The sequence below is a fragment of the Oryctolagus cuniculus genome, chromosome 5 (genome assembly GCF_964237555.1).
Source record: "Oryctolagus cuniculus chromosome 5, mOryCun1.1, whole genome shotgun sequence".
In the NCBI taxonomy this organism is placed as follows: Eukaryota; Metazoa; Chordata; class Mammalia; order Lagomorpha; family Leporidae; genus Oryctolagus; species Oryctolagus cuniculus.
In genome coordinates, this window is record NC_091436.1 from 97,097,818 (window position 1) to 97,120,952 (window position 23,135).

At 39.1% G+C, this 23,135-nt stretch overlaps 1 protein-coding gene across 7 annotated transcripts in view; it reads left to right on the plus strand.

The window, feature by feature from the left end:
* The window catches only part of FILIP1 (filamin A interacting protein 1), a 300,074-nt gene that overhangs the window by 214,521 nt on the left and 62,418 nt on the right, over positions 1-23,135 (plus strand). For 6 of the 7 annotated variants that reach the window (XM_070073868.1, XM_008263118.4, XM_008263120.4 and 3 more), the window contains exon 3: positions 16,661-16,834. In XM_070073868.1, coding sequence (XP_069929969.1) covers positions 16,661-16,834 — 174 coding nt within the window. Of the gene's footprint in view, positions 1-16,469; positions 16,566-16,660; positions 16,835-23,135 lie in introns of those variants that run through there. The other variant, XM_070073869.1, reaches the window with a different exon arrangement.

Below are 23,135 nucleotides of genomic sequence, written 5' to 3' on the forward strand. Positions count from 1 at the left end.
TCTGTCTTAGAGCAGTGGTGTCCAAATGTAGTTGTGCATTTGTTCATTACTTGAACAGATATTACAGACATAATTCCTGAGTGGCACCAACACAACTGCTGACTCAGAATTTCTGGTTTGCTTTTTTTTTTTTTTTTTAAGATTTATTTATTTGAAAGCCAGAGCCACAGAGAGGGAGAGGCAGAGGTAGAGAGAGAGAAATCTTCCTTCCACTGGTTCACTCCCAAATGGCTGCAACAGCCAGGGTTGGGCCAGGCCCAAGCCAGGAGCCAGGAGCCAGGAGCCTCATCCAGGTCTCTCACATGAGTACAGGGGCCCAAGCACTTGGACCATCCTCCGTTGCTTTCCCAGGCACATCAGCAGGGAACTGGATTAGAAGTGGAGCATCTGGAAGTCGAACCAGGTGGTAGCTTTTACCTTCTATGCCACAGTGCTGGCCCCAGAATTTCTGTTCTTTAACACAGCATATGAATGATCTTTCCACCCACAAATCTAGCCTTGGCACTATCCTGCTGCTTTAAAATTCCAAAGCTTCTTGCTACTCTGTAACAAAATGCAAATCCATTACATGGCTTACAAGGCTCTTTATGAGTGCAGCACTTCAGCTTCACAATGCACCTCCCACACATCTAAATCTGACCTTTACTTACCATCTTTCCTATGCCTAGGACACTCCCATCTCACCTCCTTCTCTCTGGCTCAAGTAAACACTGTGAGATTTCAGGTCAGTTTCTCCAGAAAGCCTCCTCAGCTAACCTTCAGGTGAAGTGTTCTTGATGTTCATAGTCCCTTGTATTCCTCCATCACAAGTCTTGGTTTGTCATATTGTAAATGCTTTTCAATTCTTTGTCTATATCCCTTCAGACTTGAATTTGTGAAGATGCAATTAAATCTCCTATATGAATACAATGCATTGGACAAAGTAAATGCAAAAATATGAATGAATTCTTGGCTTCAGCTCCCTTTTGAACCTAAGCCACCTGTGTGAGCTTCATCTGCTCTGTTTTTAATTCTATCACCCCAGCCTCTGCTGACCCATAAAGCTCAGATCCCTACTCTTGACTTTATATGATGAATCACACATTCACCTGTTGGTCCTGGGCTTCGCAGAGTAGCTCTTTGCTGCCCCCACATGTTTTGAATCAGTGTCTTATGCAACCAACCTAGACAACCCTTTGCTCCATATGGTGCAGTTTAACTTCTGGGGAAACATTTTGATCTTGGCCTCCCTATGCTTCCACTGCCATAGGGAGAATGGAAGAGAGTGATGGGATCCCTCAGTGTCTGTCTGTAGGCCCTGCCTCATATTTGTTCTCTGTCATCAGCAGTAAGTTGAACACTTTTGTTAAGTATCTTCCTCCTCTGATTCTCTATTCCCCCCTCAAACAGAAGGCAGCTGTTTTCTAGATTTCTTTTTAAAGCATTTTCTCTGGATGACTTTACACATACCCTGGGACTTTAACCCTTGCTTCTAATAAAGTTTTTGTGTGCAAATGATGCTCAAGAACAAAAGTTTCTTTACATTTTGACCTTTTGTAGAAAAACTAACAAGTGTCTCAAAATGGAGATATAAAGTGCTTTTTATCCCCAAAATGTAGCATCTTTTAATGTAGATTGAACCATATGTTCGAAATAGTGAGAAAAGGGGCTGGAGTTGTGGCACAGAAGATTAAACCACCATCTGCAGTGCTAGCATCCCTTATGGGCACTGGTTCGAGCCCAGGCTGCTCCACTTCTGATCCAGCTTCCTGTTAATGTGCCTAGGAAAGCACAAGAGCTTGGGTCCCTGTCACCCATGTGGGAGACCCAGATGAAGCTCCTGGCTTCAGCCTGGCCCAGCTCTGACTGTTGCAGCCATTTGGAGAGTGAATTAGGGGGTGGAAGATCTCTCTCTAACTCTGCCTTTCAAATAAACAATTAAATCTTTTTAAAATTAAAAAAAAAAAACAAAAATTGAAATAGAAAAATTTTTTGTGTTCACAAAATCATCTTCACTAATCAATTGATTAAAGATATCACAATATTAATTATTGACTTTCAATATTTTAAATTATTTATTAAAGACCTTATTTATTTTATCTGAAAGAGTGGCAGGGGTGGGGGGGAGTGGAGCTTCCATGTGCTAGTTTACTCTCCAAATGGCCACAACTGTCAGGGCTGGCCAGGCTGATGCCAGGGGCCAGGCACTCCATCTGAGTTTCCCATGTGGGTTACCAGAGCCCATCTTCTGCTGCATTCCCAGGCACATTAGTAGGGAGTTGAATTGGAAGCAGAGAAACTGGGACTACAGCTGGCACTCCGATATGGGATGCTGATGTCGCAAATGCCAACTTAGCCCATTGTGCCACAGTGCCAGCCCCTTTTAATGGCAGTAATTTACAGGCAAATTGTTATTCCTTCTGTAATTATTATTATACCAATTAAAGAGAAATTACAAAGTTAATAGTCAGGAGTATGATTCTAAATATATGACACATTACCATAGCCTCTTGTTCTTTGGTAATTAATATCTGGGATAATTCAACTAAGATGAAATGTGGGATATATATTAGCATATTGCATTTAACACAGAAAGCATAAGGATAAATGGGTTTTTAGGGCTACAAGTCACATCAGGTATGTCATATCAGTTGGAACAAAAGAAGCTGTCTTCTGAGAAAATCAGGAAGATTTGGTTGAAATAAATACCAATAATATTTATATATTCTTCAATGGAATAACTTAAATTGTTAAACTTAATAAACACATACCTATTTACAGTTGTTAAAGCACTTCATTTGCATTATGTTATAGTCTAACAGTCCTTTGACATAGAGGGGTTGAGTACCCCATTTTACAGATGATAAAATTGAGTCAGGAAGATTAAATAACTTCTGGAAAGAGAGCACTCTGATTTAAAAATCCCTTTTGAAAAAAAAACACATTATTTTAAAGATTTATTTATTTATTTATTTATTTGAAAGGCAGAATTTACACACACACACACACACACACACACACAGGGGTTGGGGGAGAGAGAAAGCTCTTCCATCTGCTGGTTCACTCCCTAAATGGCCACAATGTCCACAGTCAGTCCAGGCCAAAGCCAGGAGCTTCATCTGGGTCTCCCATGTGGGTACAGGAGCCTTAACATTTGTGCCATCCTATCCTGCTATCCAGGTGCATTAGCAGGGAGCTAGTTCAGAAGTAGAGCAGTCGGGACACGAACTGTTGCCCTTATGTGATGCCAGTGGTGTCTTAGGCTGTGGCTTAACCTGTTACACCATAATACCAAAAACAGATTTTTTTTAAAAAAAAGGGTTTATTTATTTATTTGAAAGTCAGAATTACAGAGAAAGAGAGATACTCCATCTGCTGGTTTACTCCCCAGATGGCCACAATGGCCTCTGCCTCTCTGTAACTCTGTAATGGTCTCTGCCTCTCTGTAACTCTGCCTTTCAAATAAACAAATAAATCTTCAAAAAAAATCATGTGGATCAGGTATTATAAGGTTGAGTGGTTACTGAACAAATCATGAAATATAAAATGTTTTCCAAAAAGATCAAATATTTTAATGAAAATAAAACAAATTTACATGTCTTTATATATCATGTATGTGTGCTTTTAAAGAAGAGCCTTATCACTAAATTTTATTTCAGAAACAAGAGTAGGTTTACTTTTATAGATGGTTAATGACTGGTATTGAAATATTATTCACATTCTTACATTCATAATAATTTGTTTAAAAAGTGCCAGTTCAGGAAAACATCAGCTGAGTCAAATAAGCCAGTCCCAAAGGGACAAATATCATTATGTCCTCCCTGACCTCTGACAACTAACTGAGCACCTAAAAGGAAACCTGTGGAAGTGAAACTGACACTATGAGAAACAATGATTTGATCAGCCCTTGTCCTGACTGTTGAGGAACAGTTTACTATTTTATTCTTTTTATTTTTATTTTATTTTATTTTCTACTTAATACCATTGGTTGAACTCTTTAATTAACATGAAATTATTCTTAGGTGTTTAAAGTTAACTGAAAATTGATCCCTGTTAAAAATAAGAGTGGGATTAAGAGGGGGAGGTGATGTACAGTTAGGCACATGCTCACTCAGACTTACCCCTAATGGTAGAGCTAGAAATGTGCCATACGACTCCAAATCTAATTAAGTTGGCATGTACCAATGCCATCTTACTAGTTAAAGTGATCAGTTTAAGTTCATAATTGATCATAAAGATTAAGTGTCAAAGGGATCACATAAATAAGAGCAGTGTCTGCTAGTAATAATTGATAGAATTAAAAAGAAAACAACCCAACATGGGAAGTGGGATACACAGCAGATACATAGAATGGCAAATTCCCTAAGCAGCACTCTGGCCTCAGAATCAGCCCTTAAGGCATTCAGATCTGGCTAAAAAGCCCATGAGAGTTTCTCAGGCATGGAAAGCCAAGACACTGTGGCAAAAAATGACCTAAATGAAAGATCTGTGTGAGTGAGATCCCAGTGGAAAGAACAGGCCATCAAAGAAGGAGGTGCCTTTCTCTGAAGGGAGGAGAGAACTTATACTTTGATTATGGCCTTGTCTAAATAAGGTGAGAGTTTGTGAACTCAAGAGGCTTCCATAGCCTTGGCAGCTCATGACAAGAGCCCTGGGTGATCACTGACATCATAAATAAAGAGTGTCAATTGTTAAATCAACAACAGGAGTCACTGTGCACTTGCTCCTCATGTAGGACTTCTGTCCTTAATGTGCTGTACTATGCGAATTAACATTAAAACTAGTATTCTAACAGTACTTTATACTTTGTGTGTGTGTGTGTGGGTGCAATCTGTTGAAATCTTTACTTAGTATATACTAAGTTGATCTTCTGTATATAAAGGTAATGAAAAATGAATCTTGATGAAGAATGGGATGGGAGAGGGAGTAGGAGATGGGATGGTTTATGGATGGGAGGGTGGTTATGGGGGGAAAATCACTATAATTCAAAAGGTGTACCTATGAAATTTATATTTATTAAATAAAAGTTTTCTAAAACAAAAAGTGCAAGTTCAGCACACTTCTTTGTAATGTCTGGAAGTATATATTAGTATAAATTAGATGTCTGGAAGTATACAATAGTAGTGTACATTAAAAATAAAACAATTTGGGCTGGCGCCACAGCTCAATAGGCTAATCCTCCACCTAGCGGCACCGGCACACCGGGTTCTAGTCCCGGTCGGGGCGCCGGATTCTTTCTCAGTTGCCCCTCTTCCAGGCCAGCTCTCTGCTGTGGCCCGGGAAGGCAGTGGAGGATGACCCAAGTGCTTGGGCCCTGCACCTGCATGGGAGACCAGGAGAAGCACCTGGCTCCTGCCTTCGGATCAGTGTGGTGCGCCAGCCACAGCATGCCAGCCGTGGCGGCCATTGGAGGGTGAACCAATGGCAAAGGAAGACCTTTCTCTCTGTCTCTCTCTCTCTCACTATCCACTCTGCCTGTCAAAAAATAAAAATAAAAAATAAAAATAAAACAATTCACAGGCCATCATAGTGGATATAATGGGTTAAGTCTCTGGCTGCAATGCCAGCATCCCATATGCTTGCTGGTTAGAGACCTGGCTGCTTTACTACCAATCTAGTTCTCTGCTAATGCACCTCAGAAAGCAATGGAGGATAGCCCAAGTCTTTGGGCCCTTGTACCCACGTGGCAGACCTGGAAGAAGCTTCTGGCTCCTGGCTTAAGATCAGCACAGTGCTGGCCCCTATGCCATAAGTTTTGATATGTTGTATTGTCATCTTCATTTGTTTCCAGAAATTTTTTGATTTCTCTTTTGATTTCTTCAGTGACTCACTGTTCACTCAGGAGCATGTTGTTCAGTCTCCATGTGTTTACATATGTTTTAGAGATTCTTGAGGTGTTGATTTCCAGTTTCATTCCATTGTGGTCATAGAAGATGAATGGTATGATTTTAATTTTTTAATTTAATTTTCTTAGACTTCCTTTATGGCCTAGTATGTGGTCTATTATAGAGAATGTTTCATGCACTGTTGATAAGAATGTGTATTCTGCAACTGTAGGATGAAAAGTTCTGTAGATATCCCTTATGTCCATTTGGTCTATAGTGTCGATTAACTCTGTTGATTCCTTGCTAATTTTCTGTCTGGTTGATCTGTGTATTTCTGAAAGTGGAATATTGAAGTCTGCCATTACCATTATATTGGAGTCTATGTCTTCCTTTAGATCCATTAACATTTCTTTTAAATAGGCAGGTGCCCTGTAATTAGGTACATATACATTTATAATAGTCATATCTTCTTGTTGAATTGATCCCTTAATCATTACATAGTGCCTTTGTCTCTTTTAACATTTTTTTGTGTTAAAGCCTATTTTGTCTGATATTAGGATGGCTACATCAGCTATTTTGGTTTCTCTTAGCATGGAATATATTTTTCTATCCTTTCATTTTCAGTCTGCATGTATATTAGTTGGTGAGATGTATTTCTTGTAGGTAGCAAATAAATAGGTTTTGTTTTCTAATCCATTCAGCCAACCTGTATCTTTTAACTGTAGAGTTGAGGCCATTTACATTCAAGGCGACTATTGATATGCAATGACTTTAACCTGCTGTTTTTCCATAAATATTTCTATTGCTTATTTCCTTTGTACTTTTACTGGGAGATTTTCTGCGTTCACCTTCTTCAATAGTGATGACCATGTTTCTGCATTTCTGTGTATAGTACATCCTTAAGTATCTTTTGTAAGGCTGGATGAGTGGTGACAAATTCAATTTTTGTTTGTTATGGAAGGTCTTTATTTCAGCTTCATTCATAAATGAGAGCTTTGCAAGTACAATATTCTGAACTGGCAATTTTTTTCTCTTAAGACTTGGAATCTATCTTGCCATTTTCTCCTAGACTCTAGGGTTTCTGATGAGAAGTCAGCTGTGAGTCTAATTGGAGATCCTCTGAAAATAATATGGCATTTCTCTTGTGCACATTTTAAAATCTTTTTTCTATGTTTTACTCTGGAGAGTTTGATTACAATGTATCATGATGAAGATCTTTTCTGGTCATGTCTGTTAGAAGTCTATGGACTTCTGTACTTGGACATCCCTTTCTTTCTCCAAATTAGGGAAGCTTTCTGTAATTATTTCACTAAAAAGACTTTCTAATCCATTCATTCCTTGCACATCTTGAGGTACTCCTAAGACCTGTGTGCTGGTTAGTTTGAGAATGTTCCACAAATCTCTGACACTGTTTTTTAGTTTTCTAGTTTCTTCTTCTTCTTCTTCTTCTTTTTTTTTTTTTTTTTTTTGGTCTGACTGTAAAATTTTTAGAGATTTGTCTTCTAACTTGGATATGCCTTCTTCTGTCTCACCAAGTCTATTCTTAAGCTTTCCATCATATTTTTTACTTGTTCTATTGAATTCTTCATTTACAATATTTCATTTTGGTTTCTCTTTAAAATCTCAATTTTGTGGGAAAAATTTTCTGCATGTCAAGTACAGATTTCTTTAGTTTGTGAATTTACTTCTGATTACTTCTAAGTAATCCTACCATCAATTTTTTGAATTCCATTTCTGCCATTTTGTCAGTCTGTTCATCTTCACATTCTAGTATTGAGGTGTTGTGTTTTTTGGGGGGCATATGTTGTCTTCCTTATTCTTGTTTCTTGAATTGCTGCATTTTATTATTAGGCATTTGTGATGATACTTTTTTTTCTCTCTATGATGCCTTTTATCTTTGAACCATTCCCCTGTGGCTTAGTGGAGTGTCAGCTCTTTCAGTGTGTACCTAGAGGTGTGTGCTCAGTGTGGTCAGTGCTTTAGGGTTAGGGGAGTATCTAAGGTGACACCCAAGTTGGGCATAGTAAATCTCTTTTTTTTTAATCAGAGAGGAGGTTTGTTCAGCCCTGTTGGTATAGTCTCACACTCACATCCTCTCCTCAAAGAAGACCAATGCCAGGGCACTTGTCCCAGTGGGTACAGTTTTCATCTGTGTTACCACAGAACCACACAAAGGATCTGTGCAGTTCTCAGTGTGAACACAGATCCTACAGCAATGACCATCACCAGGGAATCAGGGAGCCCTGAGCATGTGGAGCCACCACAGCAACTGCCCAAAAACCCAGCTACATCCTATGCCCTCCCACACAGCCACAGTGATCTCACAGTCCCAGCACACAAGGCTCCAACAGTCATGAGCTCCCAGCCCCCTGTCAATTCTCCCAGCCAGACTCAAGCATCTCCTCTTGGCTGGTTGCTGGGTGTGTGTACAGGAGCTGGTACAGCTGCTGCTGTCCAAAATGGCACCCACCCTCTCTCAGCTAGTTATAGGATGACGATGTCAGGTGGTTAAGGAAAGAGAAACATGTCCCCCCCCCCTTTTTTTCTCTAGGTTGGCAGGTACACTGTCTACCACAGGGCTCCATGCTGGATTAAAATCCAGCTGGCTCTTCCTGCAGCTTTATCACCAGTGGTTTGGCCTGCTGCGGTCTGGTCTCACCTCACTCCTAAGCTGGTGATGAGGCTCTTGGCTGCTCAGGTCCTGAGCTGAGCACATCCACAACCTCCATATATGTCCAGAGTGTCCCTCTAATTTGCATGGAGTTTCCTCTGATGTTTTCTCCCTGACTCTTCCCTGAGACTGCACTCTCTCCACTTTTTTTTTTTAACTATCTTCCCCTATACTAGAGTAGTAAGATCCCTCCCTGTTCCTCCATCTTTGACTCTTTCTCATTGACTTCTTATAAAGTTAACAATTGTTAGTTAATCAAATAAAACATTCCTATGTATAAATTAATATGATTTGAAAGATATGGAAAAACCTGTTGTTATTGAATATATACAGCTGTACACTCATTTTCTGTGTTCTTCACCTGGTTTACAAAACATCACTTTTTAAGTACTTCAGCTAGACATCTTTCAATATGGTTAATGAGGGAGCTGTCAAAAGAAGTAGAGGTATGGTATTTTAACAGAAACAAAAGAAAATGAGCTATATTCTATACTGTACAACTTTAATTTTGTGCCTTATTCTATCAAATCTATTGGTATTAATCATTTTTAATAAATATACAGGCAATTTTAAGCATCAGATTACTTTTATAAAATTGCTTAATCTAAAACTTGCCCCAACTCCTACTAATTAGTATAGTTTAAGCAATGTATAATTATCAAAGAAAATATATAACCCCTCCCTTTTTTGCCCATTTCTAAATCCTTTATGTCGTAGGTAAAGATAGTCTGAAGATTATCCAATTTCCATGTATTGGTATATTTGTGCCAATGCATGGTCATTAGAATGGCTCTTTGTAAGTTTAATTAATCTTTTTGAATTTTTTAAAAATATAGCACTTCTGTAGTTTGGAAGGTTTTAGTAACAATAATATCCATTTGGTAGTCTCTTACCAATCTATCTGCCAGGGGAATAAACAAGAACTAATGTGGAAACCACAGGGGGTGAGTTGTTGATCAGGGAGACTCTTAAGAGTGTTTTCAGTCCATGTGCGAAATGAAATCATATTTTCATATGTTTGTGGGCTATTCATTTCTATATTATTTCCAAAATGAAGTGTCTTCACTTTTGTTGGTATATCCACACTGTCTGCAATTATTTAGTCATTATAGGTTGGATATATTACATGGAAGAAGTTGTGACTTTATAAAGCATCTTGTGTATTATAACATATTTTGAGAAGAAAAGCTTATAGTTGTTTTTGCATAGCTTCCTGCATTTTATTTCAGTCTTTTTCTTGTTAACCTCAAATGTTTTGTATGCTTAGAAAAGGACATGAATAAGCCAGATTAGTTATTTCTGGAAATTGGAAACTTGAAACTCAGGAAGTTGCTCTGACAATGTTTGTAATGGATCTCAACTTTAGAAAATGACAAAATGTATAAAAAAGACAAAAATACTATGTGCTGTTTTTTCCAAGTGCTTTTTCTAAGTGCTTTTCCTTTGTATAATCAGGCAAAGTTAGCTAACATTCCTGTGTAGTAGTAAGTATTACTTATTTTATTTACATGTAAAGAAAATAGATTTAAATGTTTGTGTGGTTAAAAAAAAGTTTTATTTAAAAGGTGAATAAATTTATGTAGAACATATGTTAACAGTGCTTATTTTTAAATTTTAAGTTTACAGTATTACTTAGTGCTTCTCTATCGAATTTAATAAAGAAACAAGTCTAGAACACATCCATATGCTGAAGAATATTTTATACATAACTTCACATTATATGATGACAAATTTTATTACTTTCCTTAAAGTTATGGTCCAAATGATAAACTTGTTATTAATAAATTATTTAATTAATTGTGAGACTTCTCGTTGAAGTACAAGATTACAGCTATCAGTCGGAGGATTTGCTATAGGATTTTCAGACAGTGCAGCAGAGACAAATGTTTTTATTTGGATTATAAAGAAAATGTATTTTTGCTGATAACTCTTTTATTGAAAATATTTATAACTTTGATTTTAAAATTTCCTATGAAGCCATTTACACATCACATACTTAATTTAATAAAGTTCTTTGGCCACAATAAAAGAAAAAAAGAAAAAGTGTATTGTGAAAAGCCTAGACCATAAACTATGTTAGTGTTACATGTTATATTTGGTTAGGGGAAATATTTCTTATTAAAAATTCCTCTTTCCCCATGCAGCAAAACTCACCTATTGATGGAGATCTCATAGAAACTGTAGTGAATTGTTACTATCAACTAAGTGTCTACTGTGTGCCACGTTCTGTAGTAGGCATTTTATATATTTGTATTTAATTCTATCCTAACAACTATTATATAAGGAAATTGTTTTCGAATTTCATAGTTGTCACAATTGGGTCAAAGCAATGTTGGCAACTTGTACCATACTTGGGACAGGAAACATTCTGAGTCTCTTCAAAGCTGAGCTCATTCTACCCTACCTTGAAATGAATTTTAGTTCTTTTTTTTTTTTTCAATTCATATTTTTATTTGCCTGGCCACTTTGATTTATTTAACGTCTTTTCTGCCTAGGTCACATAAACTTGTGCTAACTAGCAGTACAATTTATGGTCTCAGGAGTGTGTGATAAAGTTTACATTTGAGACAATTTCTGATTACCTTTATCCATAATTAAAGACCTTTGTTCAGAATGTTGTTTGTGGAAATACTAAATGGAAATAGTTCTGCTGTGATTCGATCAATTGCCAAGCAGAATGTGACTAACTCAGAATAAATACCAGCTGGGGAAACCTATAATCATTCCTTATGTTACCTTGTTTCAGAACACTTAGCTTAGTGGCTGTTCTACCTCTGGCTTCACTTCCATGTTTGAAATAATTCCAAAAGGAATCAAGGCAGTGCCAAACAGAGGGTAGAGAATTAACTTTGAGCAATTTTGATTTTGCATTTTCCTATGTGTTAAATCCCTACGACATTGCACAGAGGCTAGAATGAAGGAGACTTTCTCAGCATTGAGTACAGGAAAAAGAGATAACTTTTGATTAACTTGTTTGTTTCATTTATAAAGGTACAACTTAACTTTCTCTTTATAAAATTGATTACATATTCATGGTAGAAAATTTAGAAAACATATAGAAGTAGTCTTCAAAATGTCCATGAAGATGTATATTATGAAAAGTTATGCATGCATTGTGGTGCAATGAGTTAAACTGCTGCTTGGAATGCAGAGTGCCTGGGATTGAGTCTCGCTTCGACTTCCATTCCAGCTTTCTGCTAATGTGCACCCCAGTGGGCAGCAAATGATGGTTCATGTGCTTGAGTGTCTGCCACCCACACGGGATACCTTGATGGAGTTCCTGGCTCCTGGCTTCAGCCTGGCCCAGCCCTGCTGTTGGCATTGAGGACATATACCAGCAAACAGAAGATCTCTCTCTGTTTTTCTCTCTGTTGCTCTGCCTTTCAAAAATAAAATAAAGAATATTTTAAAATTACGTGTATCAAAATTAACTTATCTCTTATTTACATTTCCCCCTAACTTTCTGAAATACCCTTATATAAACCATAAAAACACCCTTAATAACTACCTAGTATTGTGTGTCTTCCAAGACATTTTCATTGTCTTTAAGAAATTTTTAATTGCCCAAGTACAATATGATCAAATCTATTTATTTTCCTAGCTTCTATAATGATTTTTCCTTTGAAGGATTTAAGTTCTGCTTTTATTCTGTCCTTTTCTTGGATATCTACTGTAATATGTAGATATTACAGCTATCATCGGAGGATTTGTTATAGGATTTTCAGACAGTATAGCAGAGACAAATGTTTTTATTTGGACCATTTGAAATAGTTAACATTTCATTTTTAATCAGCATTTCAATTCATTATATAAATGATAGTAATTCTCCTTTTCATTTTTTGAATTTCAAATATTTATTTACTTCAGGAGTCAGTAAATTCTATAGCCACCCTGGAAGCCTTTACGTTTTGCATATGTATGAGCCTTGGAAAATAGCTTTTATTTCACCTGCTGTAAAGATGGAAAAGACATAGCTGTTAGTTATGGAGACTTCAGGTTGCTAGCCTCTATTCCTGCTGTTCACTTTCAAATGTGACTAAATTTTCTTTCCATGTCATTCCATGAAGTCATAGTTCTGTGTTCTTCTTTCAGGTCAAGTTGTCTATTTCAGCTTTGACCAAAACAGTTCGATTTATAGGAGAAAGGTGATAACACCTTTCTAATTACAGAAAAGGGAAACGCACTTGCATCTGGGTAGGAAAGTTTGGATAATGCCAAGATTTGTATTCAGATTGGCTTCTGTGTCTCTTAACTGAAGAAGATGGTATAATCCTCTCAATCTGCAATCACCTGATAGCTTTGAAAAGTACTGATGTGTGGGCCCTCTCTCAGCATTTTGAATGGCCTGGCCATTGTGGCTTTATTGGTAGGCAGCAGCACTGTAGTGTATTGGGTAAAACTGCCATCTGTAGTACCAGATGAGTTAAGTTAATTTTGATCATATAGTACTCTGGCAATTTAAAAATTTCTTAAAGACTGAATAGGTGCTGATTTGATTCCCAGCTGCTCAACTTCTGATCCACCTCCCTGCTAATGCACCTGAGAAAGCAGCAGAAGATGGCCCAAGTCCTTGGTCTCCTGCACCCATGTGGGAGACCAGAAGGAGGCTCCTGGCTCCTGGCTTCTGGCTTTGGGTCAGTCCATAGGTGCAGCTCCAACTGTTGTGGCTATTTGAGGACTGAGCAGACAGATGGAAAATTCTCTCTCTCTGTCTCTACCTCTGCCTCCCCGCAACTCTGGCTTTCAAATAAATAAATAAATCTAAAAAATAATATTCCTTTAGATGATGCCAATGCTGTCAGAACTGAGAACCATTACCTGAGAAGATGCTCTTCGAGATGAACATAGCAGCAGCACTTCCTTCCAACTTGAAGACCAACAGCAATATATATAGCTCACAGCTCCTTCCATACAGGGTCCCCAGCAAGATATGAAAGTATGCCTTGCACCAGGGTAGAGGGAAGAACAGAGTCTTCTCTTGCTAAGTAGGCTATGCTGAGACTCAGGGTTATATCTTCTGGATGAATGGACACCTTGTTTAATTTACAAAAAGACACGGTATAGGTTACTGTGCTTCTGCTTTTGCTTTTCACTCTGCATGGAGACACTTTGCCTTTCTATTAAAGTATCTTATGAATTTAACATCCTTACTAACCTTCCAAATCACTAGGTTTCTTCAAAATTAATATTTTCCAGACTTGTCTTGAAATGAGCACATGTATATGTGGCAGAAACATTGAAAATTTGCAAATTCCAGTCCATTGACATCTCTGTAATGAATTAGTTCCTAACCATCTGGACTTGGATTAATGTGGACACTGGAAAAACAATTACAAGTGATAAATTTCAAGAAAGACAAACTTTAGAATGATAATATTGTGGGGGATGGCGCTATGGCACAACGGGTTAATGCCCTGGCTTGAAGTACTGGCATCCCATATGGGAGCTGGTTCAAGTCCCAACTGTTCCACTTCCAATCTAGCCCTCTGCTATGGCCTGGGAAAGCAGTGGAAGATGGCCCAAGTCCTTGGGCCTCTGCGCCCGCGTGGGAGACCTGGAAGAAGCTCCTGGCTCCTGGCTTCAGATCGGCACAGCTCCAGCCATTGCAGCCAAATGGGGAGTGAACCAGCGGATGGAGGACTCTTTCTCTCTTTGCCTCTCCGCTCTCTGTGTAGCTATGTAACTCTGACTTTCAAATAAATAAATTAAAAAAAAAAAGAATGATAATATTGTGAATACAGTACTTGTGGCTGACCATTAACACTCTCATTTAGACTGCCATGAAAGTGAACCAGATTTATAATTCTAAACCCCCACAACAGAATGGGAGAAAATATTTGCAGATTATGTATCTGATAAAGAAGTAATACCCAGAATCTATAAGGAGCTAAAGGAACTCAACAACAACAAAACAATCCAGTTAAGAAATATTCAAAGGACATGAACAGGTATTTTTTTCAAAGGATGAAATACAAATAGCCAGTAAACACATGCGAAAATGTTCAGGATAACTAGTCATCATGGAAATGCAAATAAAAAGCACAATGAGGTTTCACCTCACCCCAGTTAGAATGGCTGTCATCCAAAAATCAAAAAATAATAAATGCTGGTGAGGATGTGAAAAAAAAAAAGTACCCTAAAACACTGTTGGTGGGAGTGTATCCTAGTACAGCCATTATGGAAGACACTATGGAGATTACTCAGAAAGGTGAAAATAGATCTACCATAAGACCCTGCCATCCCACTCCTGGGAATTTACCCAAAGGAAATGAAATCAGTATATGAGTTATCTGCACTCTTATGTTTATTAGCAGTTAAGTTCTCAATAGCTAAGACATGGAATCAACACAATTGTCCATCGATTGATGACTGGATAAAGAATATGTTACACACACACACACACACACACACATATATATGTTGGAATACTACTCAGCCATAAAAAATAATGAAATCCTGTTTTTTTGCAACAAAATGGATGAAACTGGAGACCATTATTCTTAGTGAAATAAAAGAATCTCCAAAAGACAAATATATATTTTCTCTGACATGTAGTAGTAAATACAGAATACGAAAAATTATAAGTATGAAAATTATTATTTAAAACCCTTGCTTGTATTCCTATGAAACAGTGGCTTTTCTAATTAATACTTATTGAACATTATGGTTAGTGATGCCTTAAGTCTGTGGTTATAGAGTAAATTGAAAGTATGTTATTGTAAAAATTAAAGTAAAAAAAAAAGGAAGGAAGGAGGGGGAATTGAGAGAAGGAGAGAGGGAGAGAAGTATGGTTTTCTTAGAATTGTATCTATGAAATGCATCAGGGGCCAGTGGAGTAGTATAGTAGGCTAAACCTCTGCCCATGGCACTGGCATCCCATATGGGTACTGGTTCAAGTCCTGGCAGCTCCACTTCCCATTCAGTCCCTGCTAATGGCGTGGGAAAACAGTGGAAGATGGACCAAGTGCTTGGACCCCTGCAACTACATGGGAGACCCAGAAGCAGCTCCTGGCTCCTGGCTTTGGATTAGCCCAGCTCCAGCCATTGCAGCCATTTGGGGAGTGAATCAGCAGATAGAAGATCTTTCTGTCTCTCCCTCTCTCTCTGTAATTCTGCCTTTCAAATAAAAAAAATGAAATCTGTTCTCTTTATAATTATTTTCTTAAAATGAATAAAAGATGAACAAAGGGAAAAAACACATTTAGTAGCATTAATACAGGAGAAAACCCTATTCCATTTTCACAGACTGAAATTCTGTTCCTACCCAGTTTGTTCTCTAGTACAAGTTGGAATGGAGTTAGAGTACTTCTTACCCATCACCATTACTGGAAAAACAACTCCAGATGTATGCCCAGATGGGAGTACATTCAGCAAATGTCAACTCAGTCATAACTAGAAAGATCATCGCTACTAATCAGCACAAAACACATCCAGATTTTTGTATTAAATGACTCATTATATTTGCATTGCATCACGGGGACCAAAGACATTATGATATAAAATCATGTGGTTTTCCCAAGAGCTTCAGCAAGATGTTGAAGTTATGCTAAGAAACCAAAAACCATGCATGACCCTACCAATATGACTCATCTGGTGGAAGTCTGGATGTTAAAGGGGTAAAATTTCACCTTCAGTGTGAATACATTAGATTGAAACTCCCAGGCCAGAACCATATGATGTGTCCCCAACCATATGTGTCTGTATAAAATGAATCACTTGATAAACAGGAAAACACTAACTATAATTAACATGAAGTTATAAGAATGGAGGTAGCAGTGGTTAATTTTAAATTGAATTTAAATACTATAGTGACAGCACAAACAGAAAACTAGAGAATTTTAGATGATCATTGATCTCATGTGCACTGAAATGGGTTATACTTCCCAGGAATGGCTATATCCCACTCTCCTTTCTAACCCATTGCTATTTAAATAAAGCAATTTTTGTGTAGTTAATATTAGCACAAACCCTTTTTCTGCTTGCCTGCTTCCTAGCAACCTAAAGCAGAGTATCTGCTGCCAATCTGCTTTTGAAAAAAAAAAAAGAAGAAGAACAGAGTATCCAGTGAATTTGCAGATTGCCCTGAAGAGGTGGGGTGTATTCAATAAGCTCTGTGTTGATTTTGTGAGCTCAGTATCTGATTTATACTGTCAGTCATCTGACCCTGCTGTACCTCCTACCTCAGGCCAGAGAGGATGTGATCCACATGCTGAAGACGGAAAAAACCAAGCCTGAGGTTCTGGAGGCTCATTACGGATCTGCAGAGCCAGAGAAAGTGCTGCGAATCCTGCACCGAGATGCCATCCTTGCCCAAGAGAAGTCCATAGGAGAAGATGTCTATGAGAAACCCATCTCAGAGGTAAAGGCATGGCACCAGAAAGTCCTCCTAGCAGGAAACACAGTCTTCCATTTATATGAATTTACATTTTCTTTCAAAGTTTAAATAAGTCGAGAATTACAGTAGATTAATTTCAATAGGAATTTCAAGCTTTTCTTTAAATAGAGCCCAAAATATATTTTCCTGTATGATTATGATCGCTACATGCTCTTGCAGTATATTACTTTTTTACTTTCTGCAAAATGATATGTGCAAAAATTGGAAATGCATTATCAGTTTTAACATTCAGGTATCAGGATTATCATCAAACTGGTAGCCTAAAATTAAACTGATTTTATTGATGATATTTATATTTATAAAGCTACCATTTTTTGGTATCTTACAGACTCTGTCATAATTCAGATGTTCTTATGTGAGTAGCTAAAATACAATGATACAAGCAAAATTTGGATGAAATGCTTAAGGCAATCCTTTAAGATGAAGGAAATTCTAATAGTTCCAATAATTCTAATGTAGTAGGAATTCTAATACTTAATCATTTTGATACAAAATTGTATTAGGAAGTTCCAGATATCATTATTAATTATCCATGGGATCCCATTTGAATAATACTTACATTGTGGTAAAAGTTTGATGCCTCAGTTTGATCTCTCAGAGACAACATTCAGAACAGATTGATGGTCTCATAATTTCCTAATTTCTGCAGCAGAGATAAACTGGAGCTCTATTCTAGTTTTTTCCCTAAAGTGTGAAGAGATAATTATTGTAGTAAATAGGTTGCAGGAAAGTGTCTGAGGTCTGCCATTGCTAGCTGTGTCTGACTTTAGGCAGGTTGCTTAAGCTCTTTAAGTCTCAGCTTCCTTATCTGTGAGGTGGGAAGGAACCATAGTGTGTAACTCATATACTTGATTTAGGGATTAGATGGAACAGTGCTGTAAAGCTCTTTTTTTAAGATTTATTTATTTTTTAAGATGTATTTATTTATTTGAAAGGCAAAGTTACAGAAAGAGAGAGAGAGATGAGAGAGAGAGAGAGGGAGAGAGAGAGAGATCGTTCATCTGCTGGTTCACTCCCCAAATGGCTGCAATGGCTAGGGCTGGGCTAGGCTGAAGCTAGGAGTCAGGAGCAGGGACCCAAGTATTTGGCCACCTTAAGCAGCAGTTTAACTTGCTGCACCACAGTGTTGGCCCCCTGCAAAGCTTTTAACACAGTGTCTGGTGCATACCAGCTGCTCAACAATATTATCCACTAGTTTGCTGGGATTCAAAGATGATAATTATGCATACCTTAATTGGTTCCACATTTGGGGGGATTTGAGTAAAAAATATATAGAGGTCAAAAACATATGTCAATTATATAATAATAATAACAACAACAACAACCTCAGTTGGAGAACTAAACTTGAATAGATGGTCTCATTTGGCTTCCAGAGCTTGGAATGATCTCCCAAGGTAATACAGATTTACAGAGCAGATATACTTACCCAGAATCCCTACTTCTATCCACTGAATTCTATGGACAGTACACAAAGAGAGGAATATGTGGCCAATCTTCAGAAAGTAGATCTGGGGGCTGACATTGTGGCATAGCAGGTAAAGCCACTGCCTGCAATGCTAGGCATGCAATGAGTGCCGGTTCAAGTCCTGGTTGCTCTACTTCTCATCCAGCTCCTAGCTAATGACCTGGGAAAGCATTAGAAGATGGCCCAGGTGTTTGGGCCCCTGACATCCATGTGGGAGACCCAGAGGAAGCTCCTGGCTCATGGCTTTGGTCTGCTCCAGTGCTGGCCATTGTAACCATCTGGGGAGTGAACCAGCAGATGGAAGAGCTCTCTCTCTCTTTCTCTATCTCTCTGTCTCTGTCTTTCCCTTTCTCTCTGTACCTTTGACTTTCAAAATAAATAAATCTTAAAACAAATAGATCTGGCTTGAATAATCTACCACATGGACAGAAGAACAAAGCTAGAAACATGCTGTGAATTGTGAGGGATGGAGGTAGAGAGAGAAGAAACAACTATTCCAAATTCTGCCAAAGGAAGTCCTACTTTGTGAGAGAAATAGTGTGCTGGAAGGAGAAAAGTTTCATTTCACCATCTACAGACTTTTGGTCTCTTAACCCACTGGAATTGACAATAAATTTCTTGTTATTCAGGAGCAGAAATCCTGCTTCCAAATTCAGGAAGTAGGAACCCCAAAATATCACCGTCTATAAGCCTCCTAGGACCATGGGCAGGTAATCTAACTCTTATTTCTAGAAGCCAAGTTGCACCTCAAGCCAATCACTGTTCATTCCAATCTATACCAAATTACCTAGCCCAGCTAGGTTATCCAATAGACTTTACAAGAAGTTAAGCCTTAGCAGAGCTCCAACACAGTAGAGCTGTTTCCCATGACAAATGCCTGTGGAAAAATTAAAAGGCAAATATTAAATCCCCTATATTCCTTTGTAAATTATAGTTCAGAATATCAAAGTTCATAACGCTTAAGCAAAATTCCAAAAAAAGTGTTAAAGTTTCAGTTTCTTTCCTTTCCTTCCTACTTTTTTGTTCTGTGCAACATCAGCCTGAGATCTCAACTGACTAGGTGTAGTTTGTTTTTATTTTATTCTTCAGTAAAATTACCTGTACTCAGCATTCTTTTTTTTTTTTTTTTTTTTTTTTTTTTTTTTGGACAGGCAGAGTGGACAGTGAGAGAGAGAGAGAAAGGTCTTCCTTTTTTCCATTGGTTCACCCCCCAATGGCCACCGCAGCCGGTGCGCTCTGACCAGTGCACCGCGCTGATCTGAAGCCAAGAGCCATGGGGTGCAGGGCCCAAGGACCTGGGCCATCCTCCACTGCACTCCTGAGCCACAGCAGAGAGCTGGACTGGAAGAGGAGCAACCGGGACAGAATCTGGCGCCCCAACCAGGACTAGAACCCGGTGTGCCGGTGCTGCAGGTGGAGGGTTAACCTATTGAGCTGCAGCGCCTCAGCATTCTTAAAGTTGCATTCTTATATGCTGAAGCCCTATATTCTACTTTTTTTTTTTTTCAGAGAATCTAGGGAATTATTTGGATACATATACCAACTTCAAACTAATTGTTTGGATACCCGTGCCAACTTCACACAAATTCATTTAAAAAAAAATGCAAGAAAGTGGAGACTGCATTGTGTTGTAGTGGGTTAAACCACCACCTACAACACCAGTATCCCATATGAGCACCAGTTCAAGTCTTGGCTGCTCCATTTTCAGTCCAGCTCCATGCTAATGTGCCTGGGTAAGCAGTGCCCCTGCCACCCATGTGGGAGACCTAGATGGAGTTCCAGGCTCCTGGCTTTGGCCTGGAACTGTTGTAGCCATTTAGGTAGTGAACCAGTGGATGGAAGATCTCTCCCTCTCTCTCTCTCTCTTTCTCTCTCTCTCTCTCTGTTTCTGCCTTTCAAATAAATAAATAAATCTTTAACTTAAAAAGATGACTGTATCTCATATGAGATATCCCTGGTTCTAATATTAGAATCCCTGGTTCTAATTCTGACTCTCTATCTTCCAGCAAATCAGACTCTTGGTGGCAGTAGTGATAGCTCAATTGGGTCCCTGCCACTCTTGTGGGAGACCTGGATTGAATTCATGGATCCTGGCTTCAACTCAATCTGGGCATTTGAAGAGTGAACCAGCAGATGGAAGCTCACTCTGTCTTTCTCCCTCCGTTCCTCCCTCCCTCCCTCCCTCCCTCCTTCCTCCTTCCCTTCCTCCCTCTCTTCTCCTTCCCTCTCCCTGTTTCCCATCCTCCTCTCTCCCTCTCAAATAGATAAATTTAAAAAAAATTTATGAGGATAGTAATTATGGGAAATAGCAAACCCTACATTGGATATGGAGAAGCCTGTTTGCACATAATATATTTACGCTCAATGAGTTCCATTTGAAACAAAACTGTAGATTTGAAACATAACTGTCACTGCAATGGTGACCTGAGTGCTTAGGGCTTAGGTCTAATTTTAGGTGCTCTACTTTCCCACCTGCAGATTTAAAGCTTCTTAGGTCCTATTTCTTTATTTTTGCCCAGGTCTAGGAAACCCATTTATTTATTTATTTGAAAAGAGAGAGAGAGAGAGAGAGAGAGAGAGAGAGAGAGAATATGAATCTTCTATCTCCTGGTTCAAACCCAAATGACTGCAATGGCTGAGGCTGGCTCAAGCCAAAGCCATGAGCCTGGAACTCCAACCAGGTCTCCCATGAAGGTGGCAGAGGCCCAAGCACCTGGGCCATATTCTGCTGCTTTCCCAGACGCATAGCAGGGAGCTGGATTGGAAGTGGAGCAGCCAAAACTTGAACTGGGGTTGCTGGTGTTGCAGGCAGCAGCTTAACCTTCTGTGCCACAATGACAGCCCCAGATCATATCTTACCCAAGAGCTACTCTTCCTCAGAACTTAGCCTTCCCTCCCATTTGAGCTTTATAACTCTTGAGTAACTTGTCCTGAGTTTTCAAGGCAACAAACATATTTTCTTGTGCCACAGCATTTCCTGCCATGGGAAGGCCCCAGCTGAGTTGTTCTTGTTTTTGTTATAGTTTTAGCATCTTAACCAATTTCTTCATGTGATCCCCTTCTTCCTCTATTACTATGTTACAGATATCAGAATGTTTCCATTTGTTTGCTTCTGTTTCTTCTATGCTTTCAAACCCAGACATTTGTTTCTCTAAGATCACCTTCCACATTCCATATTGTGTGGTCTTCCCCAGTGAGAGATGCAAAATCAAGGAGACCTGAGTCTGCTAAGAGTATTCTTGCTTAACACAGATCTCACCTCCTTTCCTGCCTTGAGTTAGGTAATCCTCACTAACGGGTCTTTTCTTATCATACCACATCCACATTTGGACCTATCTGCTGTTGTCCTACCTGAGTCTCCCTTTGTTGTCTCATCTTTCCTTTGCAAGATGAGCATGTTTACTCAGATTCTGAACAATATTGACAACTCTATTTATAACAGCTGACACCCTGAAACTTATCAAATAACGCTTCAAATATTTTACCCTGATCCTCCCAATTTTTAATTATTAAACCTGTCCATATTGTATATAACCACTGTGATTAGCTATTGTATTCTGTCCGTATTGTATATAACCACTGTGAATAGCTATTGTATTCATTAAGGGAAGGACCCCCAGTTGAGCTCATGAGACTATCTGCTTTTTAGTTTGTTCTGGATCCTCAAATCCTTTGTAGAGAGTTACACTGCTCTGTTCTCTGGCCTCTCCTTGGGTCACTCATTGTGATTCAAAGATTACTGCAACACTTCTCTTTCCCTAACTCGGGTTTTGTTTGTTTGTTTGTTTGTTTGTTTTTTTGACAGGCAGAGTGGACAGTGAGAGAGAGAGACAGAGAGAAAGGTCTTCCTTTAACGCTGGTTCACCCTCCAATGGCCACCGCGGCCGGCGCACTGCAGCCGGCGCACCGCGCTAATCCGATGGCAGGAGCCAGGTGCTTCTCCTGGTCTCCCATGGGGTGCAGGGCCCAAGTACTTGAGCCATCCTCCACTGCACTCCCTGACCACAGCAGAGAGCTGGCATGGAAGAGGGGCAACCAGGACAGAATCCAGCACCCCAACCGGGACTAGAACCTGGTGTGCCGGCGCTGCAAGGAGGAGGATTATCCTAGTGAGCCGCGGCGCCGGCCCCTAACTCTGTTTTTGAGAGTACTCTTTTCCTTTTGTATAAGTCCAGTTTGATCATTAATCATTGTATTTTGGGGCTGGCACTGTGGCATAGTAGGCTACACCTCCATCTGCAATGCTGGCATCCCATATGGGTGCAGGTTCATGTCCTGGCTGCTCCTCTTCCAATCTAGCTCTCTGATAATAGCCTGGGAAAGCAGTGGAAGATGGCACAAGTGCTAGGGCACCTGCACCCATATGGGAGACCTGGAAGAATCTCCTGGCTCCTGGCTTTGGATCAGTGCAGCTCTGGTCGTTGTGGCCATTTGAGAAGTGAACCAGTGAATGGAAAACCTTTCTCTCTGTCTCTCCCTCCCTCTGTAACTCTACCCCTCACATAAATAAATTAAATCTTTAAAGAAAAAAATACCAACCTTGTATTTCCTATTAAGTAGATTTGTGTCTTCTCCAATTAGCCCTTTGCAGGTAACATAGGTAAAAGTACATCCTCAACCATGATCCTCTTATCTAAATCAGAATGTAATTTTTCCTCTATCTCAAGCCCTTCTCCACCAACTTGATTCTTTAGAATAAGACTTCCAGGCACTCTTTCCTTGGTAGATTTTTGGCCTTTGGGGTTATGCTGATCTCATTCTGGTTTCCTTCAAAGTGGAAGCTATATTTCAAGAGTGATA